The sequence below is a fragment of the Orbicella faveolata genome, unplaced genomic scaffold, assembly GCF_042242905.1.
Source record: "Orbicella faveolata isolate gen_17 unplaced genomic scaffold, um_ofav_v1 contig_24, whole genome shotgun sequence".
Classification (NCBI taxonomy): domain Eukaryota; kingdom Metazoa; phylum Cnidaria; class Anthozoa; order Scleractinia; family Merulinidae; genus Orbicella; species Orbicella faveolata.
Window position 1 is genome coordinate 27,839,556 of NW_028301552.1, and position 16,786 is coordinate 27,856,341.

At 36.8% G+C, this 16,786-nt stretch overlaps 1 protein-coding gene across 1 annotated transcript in view; it reads left to right on the forward strand.

The window, feature by feature from the left end:
* The first annotated feature begins 436 nt into the window (after positions 1 to 436).
* Positions 437 to 16,786, forward strand: part of LOC110065324 (uncharacterized) — an 83,167-nt gene continuing 66,817 nt past the window's right edge. Inside the window, exons 1-3 of the mRNA XM_089292001.1 lie at positions 437 to 589; positions 1,194 to 1,305; positions 7,373 to 7,589. Coding sequence (XP_089148127.1) covers positions 7,449 to 7,589 — 141 coding nt within the window. The 5' untranslated portion in view covers positions 437 to 589; positions 1,194 to 1,305; positions 7,373 to 7,448. The remainder of the gene's footprint in view (positions 590 to 1,193; positions 1,306 to 7,372; positions 7,590 to 16,786) is intronic.

Consider the following 16,786-nt stretch of genomic DNA (forward strand, 5'->3'; position numbering starts at 1 on the left):
CTGAACTAACTTAGTTGTGTAATTACAACTGTCAAAGATGTAATGTATATTTTATTCCCGACGGAAACAGGATATAACATAAGGAAAGGCCGCGTGAAAACACCGTCCTTTATGAGGCTCTATTTATTTTCCTCTCTCAAACTTTACATTTGGGAATTAATTGTTGAGGTTTGTTTGCAATACTAAATTAAAATAGTTTAATTCGATTTTATCGCTCGATAAATTTCCTCGAATAGAATTGCAGCAATACACAGCAAATTGAAATAAAAATGAAAATACAAAGATTTAAGCCCGACCAAATTTCAGATATTAAAGAAACGATTGATTACGTGACATAATTATTCAAATGATGCTTGTTTAGGAAATTTGTTGTCTCAAGAGTAAATCAAACGTGCTTTTTTTTAAGAGAACAGTGTCAGTCACCAGCAGTCAGAGTTGTCAGCCAAAGTTTCAAGATACAACAGTTGACTTATTTCCTTTTTTATGGATAAATCAACAGCCTTCATGCGACAACTGCACTAAAAATCATTTGACTTAGCTTGGCGTTCAAATGCTGAGCGGATTTATTAATCTCTTTCAATCTTTTCAGGTAAGATAAGTGCCTGTTAGCTCGATGGTATCATGTGAATTTTAGCTTAAACAACCACTAAGTCTGTCTATGTTATTAACGGTCTTCCAAAGTATATAGATTTACCAAGCATTGTGTTCATTTTATGGAAGAACAGTGTTATTTATTAGTAAGAATTTCTAGCCATTTGTTATGTGGGTATAGCTGATCTACACGTATGATGTGTGTGCTGGTTTCATTTGTGATTGTCTGTTGTTGTTTGAGATAACACTGGAAACAAAGTAATGGCTTTCGTAATTAAACTGAGCAACCACCGTGGACACAGGCTTATGTCATAAAACAGATTATTCCAATTAGCCATTATATTTTACTGTTTTAAATAAAAACCTTTATTATTCATCTAGAGCTAGTTATTCACTCAAATACACGATTCGACGCTTCCATTTCGCAAGAATCTTGGTATTTCAAAAACGAGTGGGATGAAATGTAGGGGGGTTTTACCCTTTATGTTGCTTAAGGTTCATTTTAGAATGCAATGTCAAAACTTTGTCAACATGACGACATGCAATACTAAAGAAACTCTACAGTAGTAAGTGAATGTCTTATGTCTCGAACAAACTGACAGGAAAATACACGAAAATCAAGCTCAAAAATGGGATTTGGATATCAGACATTATAGGAGAGGACAGGCTTCATTTCCGGCGGTGCACGGAACTTTTGGAGAAACGTAAACCAAGGTAATGCAGATGCAATTAACGCTGTGCAGATTTCTATGCGCTTGCGTTAACGTATTTGGTGTTCACCTCATTCTGTTAGCCAATCAGTGTTGAGTTTAAATATGCATTTTTTTATCTTCTGTGAGTCAGGATGGCCTCTTGTGCGTTTACTGGAATAAAAGTTTATCCTTGTAAAAAGAATAGGTTTACCTTTTCATTTAGCCTAGGCAATTTTTCATTTGCGACCCTTACCTGCCTAAAATCCCACGTCGAGAGGCAATTAATCTTAAACTAAAAGCGAAACAAAAATTCAAATTTAAAAACGTTATATTTGTTGAGTGGATAGACATATTTGAAACAAGTTTTTTCATTTTGAGGTCCTTGTTGAAAATTCTTCAATATTATATCGCCTGGTACCAAATTTGTGACGTCGCGTTCCTGTGAAAAATCCCAAAATATTAAAACCTAAAAACTTAGTATTTAAGAGAATAGCATTCTCTATATTGAGGCAAATGTTCGGGATCAGATAACTGAAATAGAAATTAAGTGGACACGTTAGTGAAGTGCATCTTTTTGGGCACAAAGAACATGAAAGTCATTTGTGTCTACCGTGTCTCGAAAACATTCAAACCTAGCTATAGACTGTTTTGACTTTCGTGGCCAGTACACTCCCCTTCCCACTTACATTTTATTTCCTTTCATGACAAGAACAATACAGCATTGAAATATAATCTTTATAAAACCCAAAATCTCGCAAAGAGAGAATTTTAAACTCCTTCCTCATGAATCCGGATATTTTAAAAACGGAGATTTTTGTCTCCGTTTTAGCCTTCTGTCCACGCTTAAGCGGTGCTTTCAGGCACCAGAAACAGAAAGAGTTTCGAAAACGGTTCCCAAAAGGGAGGTTTTCTTTTTAAAAGCCGGCTCATTGTTTGGGTGTGCACGGACGACAGTGGAGCTTGTCGAATGCGATGTTGTCATAGATCGTGTCCAGTCTTTCCCGGTCTGCGTTCTTCCCAGTGAAAAATCAAGATGGCGGACAGACATCTTATGTCGTTCCTACTTGGGGTTCTTTCAAGCGTAGGCCGATTTCCAGTCGACATTTCACAGCGGTTTTTTCAACTTAATGCTCAAATGCAACTTTCGATTGAAGTTCTACTTCGTCATCTGTTCAAGTGAATGAGTCAGCCTTGCTTTTGGTCGAGGAATTCCTGGGTGTTTTAGCCGATTTCGACATATTGTAAGAGTTTTGAACAAGAGTAAACAGTGGAGTTTACACCTTACTAAATTGGTTCCAATAGAGTCCTAAAGTGATGACGTCGCAAAAATAATATTTTTGAAAATATGGGATATGATGTCATATTCTTATAGAGGATCCTAAAAGATGCCCTCATCCCAAAAATTAGCTCTGAATTGGAATTCCCGATAGAGATATAAGGGATCAAAGTTTGATAGCATCCCATACAAACCCTTCAAAATTTGTTTCGATTCCTTCAGTTTAGAACTGACTCAAAATTAGAGAGATTTATATGGGGCAGTACCAAATTTTCATCCTTTATATTTCGGCTGGGAATTACAATTAAGAGGTAATTTTTGGCAAGGACCCTTTTTTAAGGACGCTCTATTCGAAAATGGCGCCAAATCCCATAGTTTCTCACATTTATTCTTTTGTGACGTCACACTTCAGGACTCTATTGATATATTACTGGCATTGCGCATGCTCTGCAGGGGGCGCTATCGTATTTCCAGATACGTTTTGACGGGGCCTTAAACTTTGAAAAACACTAGATTTCCGAAATATACCCACTATCGTTGCCTTGAGAAGACGGTCAGTTGTTTAAATCATAGATTAACGTGTTCCTTGTAAACATTACGAAAAGCCACAAATTTTTATCACAATTGCTCATAGCCTTGGGGGTAAATTGGGTTAAGTATACACAAAAGTTTATAGTCTATTACTCACCAACTGTATCTGGGGTGATCACGACTTTGGAGACAAATTCCGGTATTTGGCTTAAAACCGTAACTGGTGTAAAAGCTTCCAGATGATGTTTTCTTAAACTTTTCATTATTTGATTGAAGTGTAACGACGAACATTTCCACACCTGCTTCCAGTTCCTTTCAATTCAGACAATATTTAAATAAAGTAAGTCAGGTGAATTTGAAATAATCAGTCTTATTTTTAGTTCAAGATAACGTCAACAGGGCTTTTCGGTTTAGTAAGTACCGATAAATTGAATACCTTTTTATCGTCGGTATCTATATTTGATTATGCCTCTTTTAGATCTGTAATTTACAAAATTTTTCAGTTTCAATTCAGTTGTGAACTTGTTTCGACACACTAGGTTTAACCAGTAGCTATATAAAAAGACTTGAATTAACTGTTTCAACGGGATACATAATAGTAACGTGAAATAAATGTTGCTTGTAAATGCAGATAAAATGCGTGCCTTCTGCGTATATAACTTATTTATTCCTGTTCGGTGTTATTCCACGTTAATTTAAATTTGTTGACACTGAGCTTGGGGGACAAAAGATTTATTTTCCCTTCTCAAAGTCATTAACCTGTTAATCTGAAACAGAAACCACTTTGCGATATTACGTTCGGCAGCATTCAGCATTTGAATTCAAATCCTTAGTTCAATTTAAGATAAAGGATTGTTATGTTTTCTATAAAAACGCATAGAATTGTTCCGTATAATTTTCATAAATTAACAATCCATTTCAACTGCTACATGCCATTAAATTAATAATTAGGTTAGTTATCAGTTTTCTTATCATCTCTCCGACAATAAGGTTCAAAGACGAAATTAGATAATCTAATAATATTGCACGCACACGAAAACAGTCTCATTTCCGTTCTAATACACTGTGCAGAATAAAACCTCTTCTTATCAATGGCGCTGTAAGAAATCTTTTCCTTGAGATGGGACCAATTCATTTACTGAGATCACCTGGTGTCGGGAAGTGTCCTTGAATTTTATTCTCCGGTTGGACTGATTCGTAATAATAATTTCACACTAACACTCCTCATGAAAAAAAGTATAGCGCCGGCACAAGGTATATGGTTCCTGGTAATGTAATGGATTTTGTTTGGCCGGGCGCGATTCAAAGGAGATCGTGGTTGATTGATGAAATAACGCATTCACATTTTCAACCTTTGTTTATCTATATTATGAATAACCGCTTTGGTTGTATAGTGGCAACGATAAGTTTTTAACTACCATGCTTCATGAAAAATTGTACATTGGCCACTAAGTATATTTCAGTAAAGTGCACTTAGTTTACAAAGTTATCTGTAACGGTCCAGATAAAAAGCAGACAGTACCTGATAATTTCTTGATAATGATGCGCGCTGCGACTTTATTTTAATAAAATATCTGACCAGTTGGGACTATATCGACACCTCGGGCACCTCTCGAGTACAGACGAGATTAAAATAGGACTTATCGGACTCGTTGGGCTTAGTATGTTGCAAGGCGAATCAGTTATTGAACAGAAAATGCGTTTTATTCCACATATTTATTTGAAACAGGAATACTGGTCGTCACACGCTTCAGAAAGTCGTCGGTTTCTACCCTGTGTTGACCGAGAAAAAATAGCGAAAATTTATTTCCGTTTCTTTTTTTTTTCGGTAATTTTAACGTGTAAAATAATAATATAGGTTGAATTTTTGGTTAGTACCACAGTTATTACGTTTGGATTCGCTGGCCACTTTGTCGGTTATGTTAATATTATCTGTATTGTGCGGAAATAGATTTCAGTCTGTACAAAAGTTTTTTTCTAAGGCATGTTTGGTAGTCGGATATCCGTCAATCACAACTGCTTAGCAAGCAATCTCGAGAGGGTGAACTTTGTGAAATGCTTTTGACAAAAATTCTGATTGATCATTTTCTGTCGGCCAAGAAGACAAACCTTACCCTTATCTACCATCATAATTTTGTTCTAAAAGAAGGTGGCGGACTTTTAAGAGTCAAATTAGCTTTATGCATATTTTTGACAGATTTACATCAGCTTTTGTGATAAAATAAAACGCATTTTCACTGACGTCTTGGGGGATAAAAGTATTACTTCAGGCTGTCAATTTTGAGAGTTCACCACAAAGCGTGGTACTCCATCGTACATTTCAGCCGCACGTAACTCTCGTTGCATGTCGTTCTTGTGAATGCGATATCGAAATAACGTTTGACATTCTCAACAAACCAGCATCTTGGCAAAGGCTTCAAATGACTTTTTGTTGGTACGCCAGTTTACATTTGGCATCGTTTTTGTGGAAGGGAAACTGAAACGACATCTTTGAATACGCTACCAAAAATTTCAATTAAATTTTCTACCAAGATCTTTTTCTGTAATAGAGGAAAGAAATAGTTTTTCAGCCTTGCTCAAAGCCACGTGAATCCTCAAAATGATGTGGACCGTATTTCACGAGCACGTATGTACCTGCATGATAATAAAATGATGTACATTTTTTTAATTGAAATTCCATTTAGTGTCGATAATTACTTAAAAGAACTTAAGCAGAATCAAAGAATTAAGGTACGTCATTTGTTACGATAGAAACAGGTGTTAACTTTTCTAGATATTTTTAATTTAGGCTTTCCGAACTTGTGTGGTTGTGACAATTAACAATATTTTAGCCTAGCTCGGATTCATCTTGGTTTATTCTATTAATGTGTCATGTGTAAGACACCAAAAAATAATATTAATATTAATATTAATATCAATATCAATAATAAATATTAATAATTATATCAATATTAATAATGGTAATTGAACTGAGTGGAGTGCAATTTGGTCTGAAATCATACGAGTGATTTCAAAATCGAACGAGCGCGCAGCGCGAGTTCGATTTGAAATCACAAGTTGCTATTGCAAGTTATTATTGTTTTCATTGCAATTAGGTATTGCTAATGCTGCAAATGGCCAGATAACCAAGAGTAACAAATTAGATGTTTTTCAGTTGTTCGCTATCAATCATGGCTCTCATTCATCTCAACCGAAATTCACATGCAGCAACAATATGGCGATTTTCTTATATACAGTTGGAATCATGAAACACTTAGTGTTGAAAATAGTTACACTTGAACTATCACAAAATTATTTTGGGTCAAAATAAAAGCAGATGTCGATTACGAAACCACATTTTACGCAGCAGCAATATTTTTCGTTGGTTTGATTTTTTAACTTTAATTAGTAGAGATAATATATTCTGTAAAGTAACATTATTTTTGACAGGAGTCCAATATAAGCAATGGAAACAATTAAATTTCTTTTGTCTCTTTTAATTGTCAATAAAACTCAATTTCTCCGGCAGTTCGTGGGGTTCGTTCTGTCACGGTAATTTAAACTGATCATGTTAAATCAATAAAGGAAAACGGGGATAAGCTGAATTATGATCGTTATATTGGCTACAATTCTTTGCTGGTCCCTTAAAACTGGATAAAAAGGAAATAAAATCTACAAATTTAGTAACTCCATTGGAGAGTAGCTAACAGACATTTTTTAATTGTTGACAAAAATGGTGAAAAACTTCCACATATCATGAAACAGCATTTTAAGACTAAATCTTTGAAAACTGATTTCGAAGATAAAGCGTTGAAGGCGAGTTTTCCATAGCAGAAAGGTTTTTGAAAAAAAAGGTCCTTTAAATTTAATTAAATCGTTTTCTTGTAAATATGTGTTTATGGTCGTAAAGGTGTTAAGTCATATTCCATGTTTGTTCCTAATATATTTTTCAATACCATGCAGACATTAAAACAAAGGATTTTAAAGCTCCCCCGCTGAAACTACCTACTGACGACGGAACAACAAGAAATAAACGAATTTAAAAAAATGCTCTACTACCAGGGCCACTTTCGATTGATTAGAATACAGTAGTTAGACTTAAGAAATTATCTGCTGAATTCAGTGAGTTCGTGTTTAAAAAACTAGGAAAATCATGTAAAAAGGTAGTCCAAAAATTCTTGATTTAATGACATTACCTCATGTCAGCTCGTCAGCCAGACAGAACCCGTTTAGCGGAAGTGTCAGTTAGCATTGTAGGTCAACATGTTTGCCACAATATTCAAACTTGACGTTTCTTTTACAGAGACCGAACTGCAGTTAAACTGCAATATATTGGATTGTGTCCAGTGTAGACTGCACCGGACATTGGGTCGTTGGCGATGGCTTGGCAGCCCTACAGGCGAACCTGCAGCCCATTTTTGCTGATTCTATGGATTTTCACCCTCTTCAATAATGTGAAAGGAGGTCCAAGCGATTCAATTGTCACGAAGGCTCGATGTTACGCAAACTGCCTCACTGAGGTAAACTTGCCTTTTAATATACTTTCTCAAGAAGTCGTAACGTACTCTTACTAACTTATAGGTCTAAATCATTCTAATCAAGCAACAAACATTTCGTGAATATTCAAGTTTCAGATGGAGAATTTTCTAAAGCTTCTTAAAAGTTCTTAATTGTTTTTAATTTATAGGCGACTTTCGAAAGGTCCCATATTATTGATACCTCTGATAAATGAATGCTACAGATTACAGACTACCGTATGATCTCAAGTCTTTTCAAACTCGCGCAACAAAAACTAAATCATATGGATATACAACAACCATGTTTGAGCTAGCAAACCAAGTCTTATTTCCTCAGCAGGTTTTCACCCGGCTAAATAATCAAATAAGCCGGGCAAATATGCGGTATCCGCAACATATGACGTATACAGGCAGAATAACACCCGGGAACATATTTTCTTCCCTTGACGAACTAAACGTTTATGAATTAAGTCTTCTGAGTTGTAATGAAAATGGATTTGATGTTACCATTTCGGTTAAAACTTAATCATTCTAGAATTTGGCTGAAACGTTTATGATTAATATTGGTATTGTGCTTTTAAAGATTAGTATTGGCTGATGAAATTCACAGTGACCACGAATTTGCAATATCTTTTTTTTTCTTTCCGCTAAAACATGAGTCCAAGCTACAACAGGTCTTGTTTATTTCTGCCGGAAAAAAAGTCCTTGTTTTAATTTTTCTTTAGGTGTCAAATTAACGATAATTACTTACGCTTATTGAAAGCCGGATTAAAGTGCCACTAGCCCCCCAAATTTTTTTCCTTTAATAAAATCTACTAGTTTCCCTGATTACTTACTTATTTTGGCGAACCCGAGATCGAAGAAATTCTCAACGGCTCCCCAGCTTTAGCTTCGCACAGATCAGCCCACTTCTTTGGTCTTTTTCTATTCTACGCATCCTGTATTGCTACAGCCTCCAACAACTTATCTTCCTTGCATTCTGCAATGATTTTGACACACACTATCCCATGTTCGCATACATTCTTCTCAGAAACAAAATATTGTTATTCCCGAAGTGACGTCAAAAGCCAACTCGTCCCATTCTCCGCTCTTCCTCGGTCGTGAACATGGAAATTTACAAACTTTTAAAATTCATAGAAAATTAATGAAAATAACTACAACGATAATTTTTCGCAGTGGTGATCAGGAGAAAAAGGAAATTTATATTAGCGAAAAAAAAAATAGGGTTAGTGGCAGTTTAAGTATTGTGTTTAACGTGGTGTAATTGCAGTGCTTCATTCTTATAAATCAAGAAGCGGATATCAAGAAATGATTATCACTCAGTACCAGCTAGCAGTTTGCGTACAATTTTTTGGCGTGTACGATCTGAAAAGTCTCAGAAAATACGACCTTCTTGTAAAATTTGCTGAATTAAGCATTAATGGCACAAAGTCAGTTTTCATGAATTGGAATACTTTCATGACAAATTTTGAAATGAAATCGTTTATAACTCTCCTACTTTCATTTAAAAAAAAAATTAATATCTAAGTTCTTTGGGTAGTTTTATTTAAATCATTTATTGGGCTTAACGAATATTTCTATTTTTGGCAAGAATCGCCTCAAGTTACGCCGCTCTATTACAAATACGGTACATTTCGTTTGAACAAGGTGGTTAGCTTCTGCAGCTTGAATAAATAAATGGATTAATAACTAAATTTTAGACACCGATTGCTTAAATACACGAGTTCACGAACGACCAACTGGGTAATTTTCACATGATAATCTACAATAAATGGGTCAAAATGAAATTAAGTTTTAGGATGTCACTTAATGAGTTTGGCACAAAAGTAAACGTTCGGGTTGGTTTCTCGCTTATTGTAACACCTGACATTTGTTAAAAAAATAATTGCAATTTTCGCGAATTCGGAACAATTTTAATTTCGTTTGAGTTATTTTGATGATGGAAATTTCCTTGGGACAAACAGCATACATACATAAAATTACAGCGGAAGTTTATATCCCCTGAATCGTTGTACGTTTTAAACGCAACCAGACTACATTATTTAGAGAAGGGCTATGATTTTGTTATTTGCTAATTTGAAACATGATAGACTTCATTCATTTAACAAAACGTGTCAGCCAAATGTATAAGGATTTCATACAAAACAGTAAGTTTTGTTGTGATTCATTTCACATTCACCCTTGATTTAGTATATTTAATTATTTCCGCAGCTAAAGAGTTTCTATAGTTACCTTACAGCTTATGCAGTTGGGTAGTACGCACAACGTATATTCCCTCAAAAAGTCATGCACTGGTATTTTCATTTCATGCACATGGTTGAAACTAAGAGCGAATCATCACGAGAACTCGCCCGAGAGGAACAGGTTAAGAATAATGGAAGGAAAGACAAGAGCTAACAAAATTCTAAAGAGTAGTATTTCAACAAACAATGTCTCTAATTAAACATATTTGACTTCGCCACGCAACCTAATACAATTTTTGTTAAATTTAAAGTGAAAGGGGTGATCCTACTCTAGCCATACTGTTCATTTTCTTTTTGGTGAAGAACGTTATACATATACTTGCGTCACCACAGCATCAGCCTTCAGGTTACATTGGCTAAGGGTTGTCTACGAAATGGCGTCATTTTCTCGTTTCTACAAAGCTTCGAAGGAATATTTAGAAATTATATTGGAATACTTAAAGTGCCACTATGATGAAATTCTCGATATCCATTTCTTTACATTTTCGTACACATTAAGTCTTTCCTAGATATTTTGCCAAATTTCAATTTTCTACGAACATTAAATCTCGTGGTTTTTGGACCTTAATTTCCGAGAATTTACGGCCGCCATTAATTTTCCTTGTTCCAAGTCTTGGTTGAAAATTTGAGAAAATGACGTCATTTTCTCAAAAATACCGCACGGGTTGAAATTATGATAACAATTAATATAAAAAAATTGCACGAATATATGAGCCAAAGTTTTTGTTACTCTTTATGCGAATTGCTGTGCTAATTGTTACTATAATTTCAACCCGTGTGGTATTTTTGAGAAAATGACGTCATTTTCTCAAATTCTCAACCAAGACTTGGAACAAGGAAAATTAATGGCGGCCGTAAATTCTCGGAAATAAAGGTCAAAACGACATGAGTTCTAATGTTCGTAATAGATTGAAATTTGGCAAAAAATCTAGGAAAGACCTATTGTGTGCGAAAATGTAAAAAAATGGGTATGGAGAATTTGATCATAGTGGCACTTTAAGTCCCCCAAAACGAATAGAATGTCATTCAGCGTGAAGCGACTTGCAAACCTCAAAATTGCTAGATGAACAGATGAACGCGCGTTTCAAATACTACTCATAGGTTAAGAAATAATTGAAAATCATTGTTTGAAGGAAATTTACTCAGAACTCTACTAGGAGAAATGACAGCTGACAGGTGACAGATGACAGATAATTCGCCTTTCGGTCTCCAGCCTTATCAGTTGTCATCTCATGGAAATCGAAGGCGAATAATCTAATATATAGATTTAGGCCAGCCTGAAAGCGAAGCTCCTGGGCCGGGTTGTTCAGAGTCAAATTAAGCTGACCCCAAAAAAGGTAGAATTTTAATTGGAGTTTTGTAACTTTACGTTGAGGTTTTCTGTATATTGTTTGGCCTTCTGTTTTGAGTTTTAATAATCACTATATACACAAAACAAAGCAGCGAAAACCATTTGTATAGAGGAAAAATATATATCGCGGTTAACTTTTAATCCTGGGTTAGCGTTAACCGGCTTCCGAACAATCCTGCCCTGTTTTCAACAAGTTAACCCGAGATGAGCCCGCGATCCAATCGAAAAACGGCACTTGGTCAGCAGTCAACTTTATAAAACACTCGACCTCGATAAGCTGTAAACTTGAGCCCGCGATATGGTCACGTGATACTGGTCAGCGGATACCGTGTTTTGACAGGTGTCAATTGATCATAACTTGGATGTCCAATATCAAAGAAGTACACTGTAAACCAAGGCTGCATATCTCTGTCAACCTATTATTTGGAGTATGGTCGCCATGTTGTGCGACTCCGTCGTCGTCGTCGTCGTCGCCGTCGCCGTTGCCGTCGTGCGTACGCGCCCACGGGCAATACCGCTAGCCATGATAACCATGAGAAAATCAACTCATGGGTTTCCTTTTCTTTCCTATATGAGTATGGGGCTCCGCTTGGCGGCTCTACGGGCCGCCGGAGCTCCGCTAAAAACTGCGGGATGAAACTGACTCAGATTGCTTTTGGAATCATTCATCTATCAGCCAGCCTGTTACAAGCCACTGAAGAAGCATTTACGAACAACCAAGTGGCAGCCTTCTGCTTGAAGGCAGCAAAAAGTGGTCTGTATCTGTCAGTTTCAAGTTCATGTACCAAACCCGTATATACCACTAATGCTGTGTTTACACTTGAGCTTTTACCAAGATAAAATTTACTAAGGTCAAGTTGCTTAACCTTAGTACATTCGTCCACATGGATAATGGTGGTTCTGTGACAGGTTTTAAAAATAGTTCTGTGACAGTTCACGGCTCGCTTCGCTCGCCGCGAATCATACAGAATTTTTAATACAATAATAATAATAATAATAATAATAATTTTTTTTTTAAAAATCAAACTTTATTGAGCACTTTTCCATACAAACTTGAATCTTACATGTATCTGGTAAAAAATTCAGAAATTCTGTTGTTCCTTAAGTTTTCGGTAATTATAATAGTAATAATAATATCAAAATAATAATAATAATAATAATAATTTATTATCATCATCGTCATATCATATATGTCATGATATCATGGTTACTACAACTAAAGCTAATACTACTACTACTACTACTACTACTTTTTTTTTTTTTTTTTATAAATAAGGTATATACAAGGTAAAAGTAAGTAAAAGAAGAAATAAACTATTAAAACCTATTTCAACAGTGTTTACATAATGGCTCCCTCCTGGGTTTCGACGTCACTATCGGTATATTACAAGGTAAAAGTAACTAAAAGAAATAAACTATTAAAACCTATTTCAACAGTGTTTACTAATAATAATAATAATAATAATAATAATAATAATAATAATAATGGCATTTCGGGCAGTATATTTACAGGGTGGCTCTTCGCCTGCCCGATGCTAACTAAATTTACAATTGTAAAAAGGTTAAAAGATATCAAAAAATGTATATCTATATGTAAACGAGATATCTGTACACAGAATTTGCCAGTATCCATTAGACTCCACACCTACTACTGAGGGCGCGCGTGATGTCGCACACCCATTTGAAAACTTGCCTACGCTAAAAAAAATTAATTGAAGGTTTGCAAGTTTATTGTATTGCGATGGTGGATATTATCAACCCGTCAGTTGAAACATGAACAATCTTTCAGTCGAGGAAGTGACAGTTAAATACATAAACATGCTTTTAGAAAAAGAAGTGGGAGCTAGAAAAATGAACCATCCTTCAGAAGAGGCAGTGGATCAGTTAAAAAGTCTTTTTGATTATATGGATGAACTTAAAGAAAAATTCTCTGTTAGTCTTATAGAAAATTTTTCGGCGACGCCCAAAGAACAAAGACCTGAAATTGAGAAAAAGATGCTGAACCTTTTGATCAATTCACTTTTTAAAGAAGAAGCGTCAGATCTTACTGATCCGGAATTGAACGTGACTTTAGATAATTCTTTGTGTGATTTTTTTCAGCAGTATCTTCCAAAAATAGTCGATAAATTTTGTAAGCTCTGTTTGAGCGCGAGACCTGAAGAATTGCACTTTGTTTTTCAAGAATTATTTAAAGGTTTGTATTCATGTTGAATAAAGATGGCGCTTGCAAACAACGTACCCACGGAAGAGGATTTTCAAGACCTCGAACAAAATCTACCCGACGTTACAACAAATCAACAAGTCGAACTTGATTATGAACCTGAACTGCGGCAAGAAAAAGAGAAAAATTACTGTTGCGACGCCTGTGGCAAAAGATTTACTCAATCGAACTCGCTTAAAAGGCACAGAAAATACAGTTGTAAAAGTTTGGAAACAGAAAGGCTTCCTAAAGAAAGCTGCCCAGGATGTGGTAAAATGTTGCATAAAACGACGGTTTACAAGCATAAAAAAAATGGCTCTCCGAAAAAGTTAATTGAAGATTTGCGTGTTCATTGTATAGCGATGGCAGACATTATCAACCAGTCAGCTGAAAACATGAATAATCTTTCAGAAGAGGAATATAAAACAACTACGGACAAACAGAGTCTTTTTATGCAAGCTGGTATTATTGCAAGTGCGAGGTCAATGAATGAGGGCGAAGAAACGCAGGTCAATGAGTTTGATGAACTCGAATTAATGAAAAATCTTTTGAAAAGCTATAAAGCTTCTAAAGAACATTTAAGAAATTTTGCCGCTCTTGGGACATAGTATCTTGGAGATCAGAAATATTCTAACAGATTTTCAAGAAGTTGTGCCGCCTTTATTACAGCGTATTTGGAAGGGATGAAAGATAATGAAAAACAAGTAGTTTTGGCCTCCGTTGGGGTAGGGGGTTTGATTGAGAAGTTATTAGACGCTATTGCGCTTAGTGCACGTTTAAGATAAAGAAAAAAGCAATTTTAATTGCTTTTTTCTTTATCTTGAATACTTGCAAAGCTTTAAAAAGCTTTGCAAGTATTTAGCAAAATGGGGCGCGGCAGGAATGGTTTTCTCAATGCAAGCCACATGAAAAACAAAAAATTGAAAAAGGCAAGGAAAGAAGAGCCTTACTGGGATTTGGTAAAAATACATAAAGACAAAAGCCGTCAACAGACGGTATATCTGTTGGAAACACCGTTGATTGAATTAATGCAAAGTTTAGAACCACGAGAAACGGTCAAGGCACTTTTGAAATAAGCAGCCAATATTCTCTTATCAAAAAAAAATATAAACATGCCTCGAGCAATCAGCTCTAATGGTGTTACTGTCACGTGACGCTGTGTTACAGACCAACAAAGGTGGCAAAACCCTCGTCGTGAGTGCTCGATGGCTGTTGTTGCCTAACCCTGGCTAGGGCTTCTCCCGCCGCTGACAAGGCGGCTGTCATTCCCATTTAACCTCTGGGACAGAGGTTGAAATACCGAGGAATCTGTGAACACCTCCTGTTGCCAGTAGGGCCGGAGCGAGTTCACCCGGGGGTACCGTCTACTGGAAGACATCCCCCACCACTCCTAACAAAGCGCCTGCACGTGCCGTATTAGGAATTACAGGTGGCCACCCTGACATCCAAAAGCACCGCCATTTGCTTCGCTAACAATTGGTTATGCAAATCACATATTTATATTGCTTGGTCAGGCTTTCTGCATACTTGTGGTACTCTTTCTCTGTCATTCGCTGCACATGCGCAGAAAAATGACAAATTAATTTGGACAGACGTAAATGTTGCCGGGTATTAATTAGCTGTTTCAAACAAGGCATCGACGACTTCGCGTGTAATATCACGCACATTTTTTGGCCACTCTGGTGTGAAATATTCGTTCACAAGAAACGCAATCAAGTGTAAACAGACGATCATGTTCTTATAATATGCAAATGATATCGTGTGTTTTTAAATGTTAATTCGAAGTGGCGGGGTTGGTTATTTTTTTATCAGTTCGGCTTCAACTTTGCCGCGGATCTCTTTCTCTAGTTTGTCAGCATCGACAATCTTTCCGCTCGACGGTTGTCGAAGCAGATTAGCTCGTACTTGTTCTTTCAGGACGTTGTACTGCTGAAACTCGGAAAGAATGATGTCAAACTCGTGGGCAGACACGGCGTTGTTATTCAAAGCTTTGGATAACAATCTGTTGACTGTGTCACGTTTGGCGACGGCGAGCGGGGTAATCTCTTGATGCTTTTTAATTTTCGCCTCAAGTTTTCTGCTGGCGATTATCAGCCCTGAAGAAACGAGATCGAAACATCCGCCGACGCCACCTAACGGAACTATGGCCGGCAGGCCGACCACAGACAGAGCCGAGTCGAGGCTCGCGCTTGAAAACGCTGCAGAGAGAACACTCGAGCCCGCAGCACTCCAATTAACGAATTTCTTGGCCCGTTTGTATTTTTTCGCAACGAGGCGATAGTGTCTGACTTCTTGGCCCAAAGTGTTGGCCATCTCGTCGATCTTTTGCAAACGGAAATTTTCAGCAGGCGCCGTCAATACGGGATAGAGAGGCTCCTCAGGAGGAGCGGAAGGCAGAACGTTCGCAGACGACATAGTATATATAAAGCTTTAATTAATTTCTAATTCAAATTCCAGAGGCATGCCTTTGAAATCAAAGAGCTCGCCATGTTCATCTTTGACGCTGACGATTATGCTATTTACATGGGCGTCTATGGAGCAGTCACGCAACACCTTTTGCGGGGTAGAATCGTAGCTTACTTTGGCATAAGGCAAGCCTTTTATGTCAAATCTAGCCAAAACATCGGACCTCTTCCCGTTTAAAAAATCTGTGGTTTTGTCGAGCAGATCGCAATGAATGAAATTGGTGCTTGGGCTGTTTAGCTTTTTGAAATATGTAATATCGTTTAATGTCACCCCGATGCCAAGCAACCTAGTCAAAGGGTACCTAACTGAAATTTGTTCTGTTGAGACTGTTTCACTTCTTGTTATTTTTAGAACAGAGCTAGGCTTATTCATTTCTACTTCAATTTTTTCATCGTTGTTATGTTTTTTGAAACTTTTTGTCAGCTCTTTTGCAAGGCTCTCAACAGTATAATGACCCTGAGGCAAAGAGGCAAGCACCTTACCAGAATTTTTGAAAGATATTAGCCCCACTCTTTCAAGATTGTGCCAGCTATTGTACAATATGCAAGAGAGGAGTCTGATGAAATGTACCTTCGGGAGTGGTTCCTCAGAGTACACGGTTTCTCCATTATTTTGCGCGACAATCGTAAGCACCACCATAATACTGTACAAATATAACATATTCAAAATGGATAGCGCTGCGTTCAAGGACTTTGAAAAATGGGCGCAAAGGCCCGATACGAAAGCCAAAGAAGCCACGGCCCAGACAAACTCGTGGGCCGAATTCAAAAAACAGGTCCCGAATGCTGATAAAAACCAATTCGTGGCGCAAATCAACATCGATGAAAAGCGCAGCATTACGGCAGAAATGTTCTTCAAGGCAGGGGAAGGTTCTCTCCAAAGCGTGTTTGGGTCAGACAGGCCCTACTGGAGCCAAAAAATGAAATCTGCTCTTGGTTTG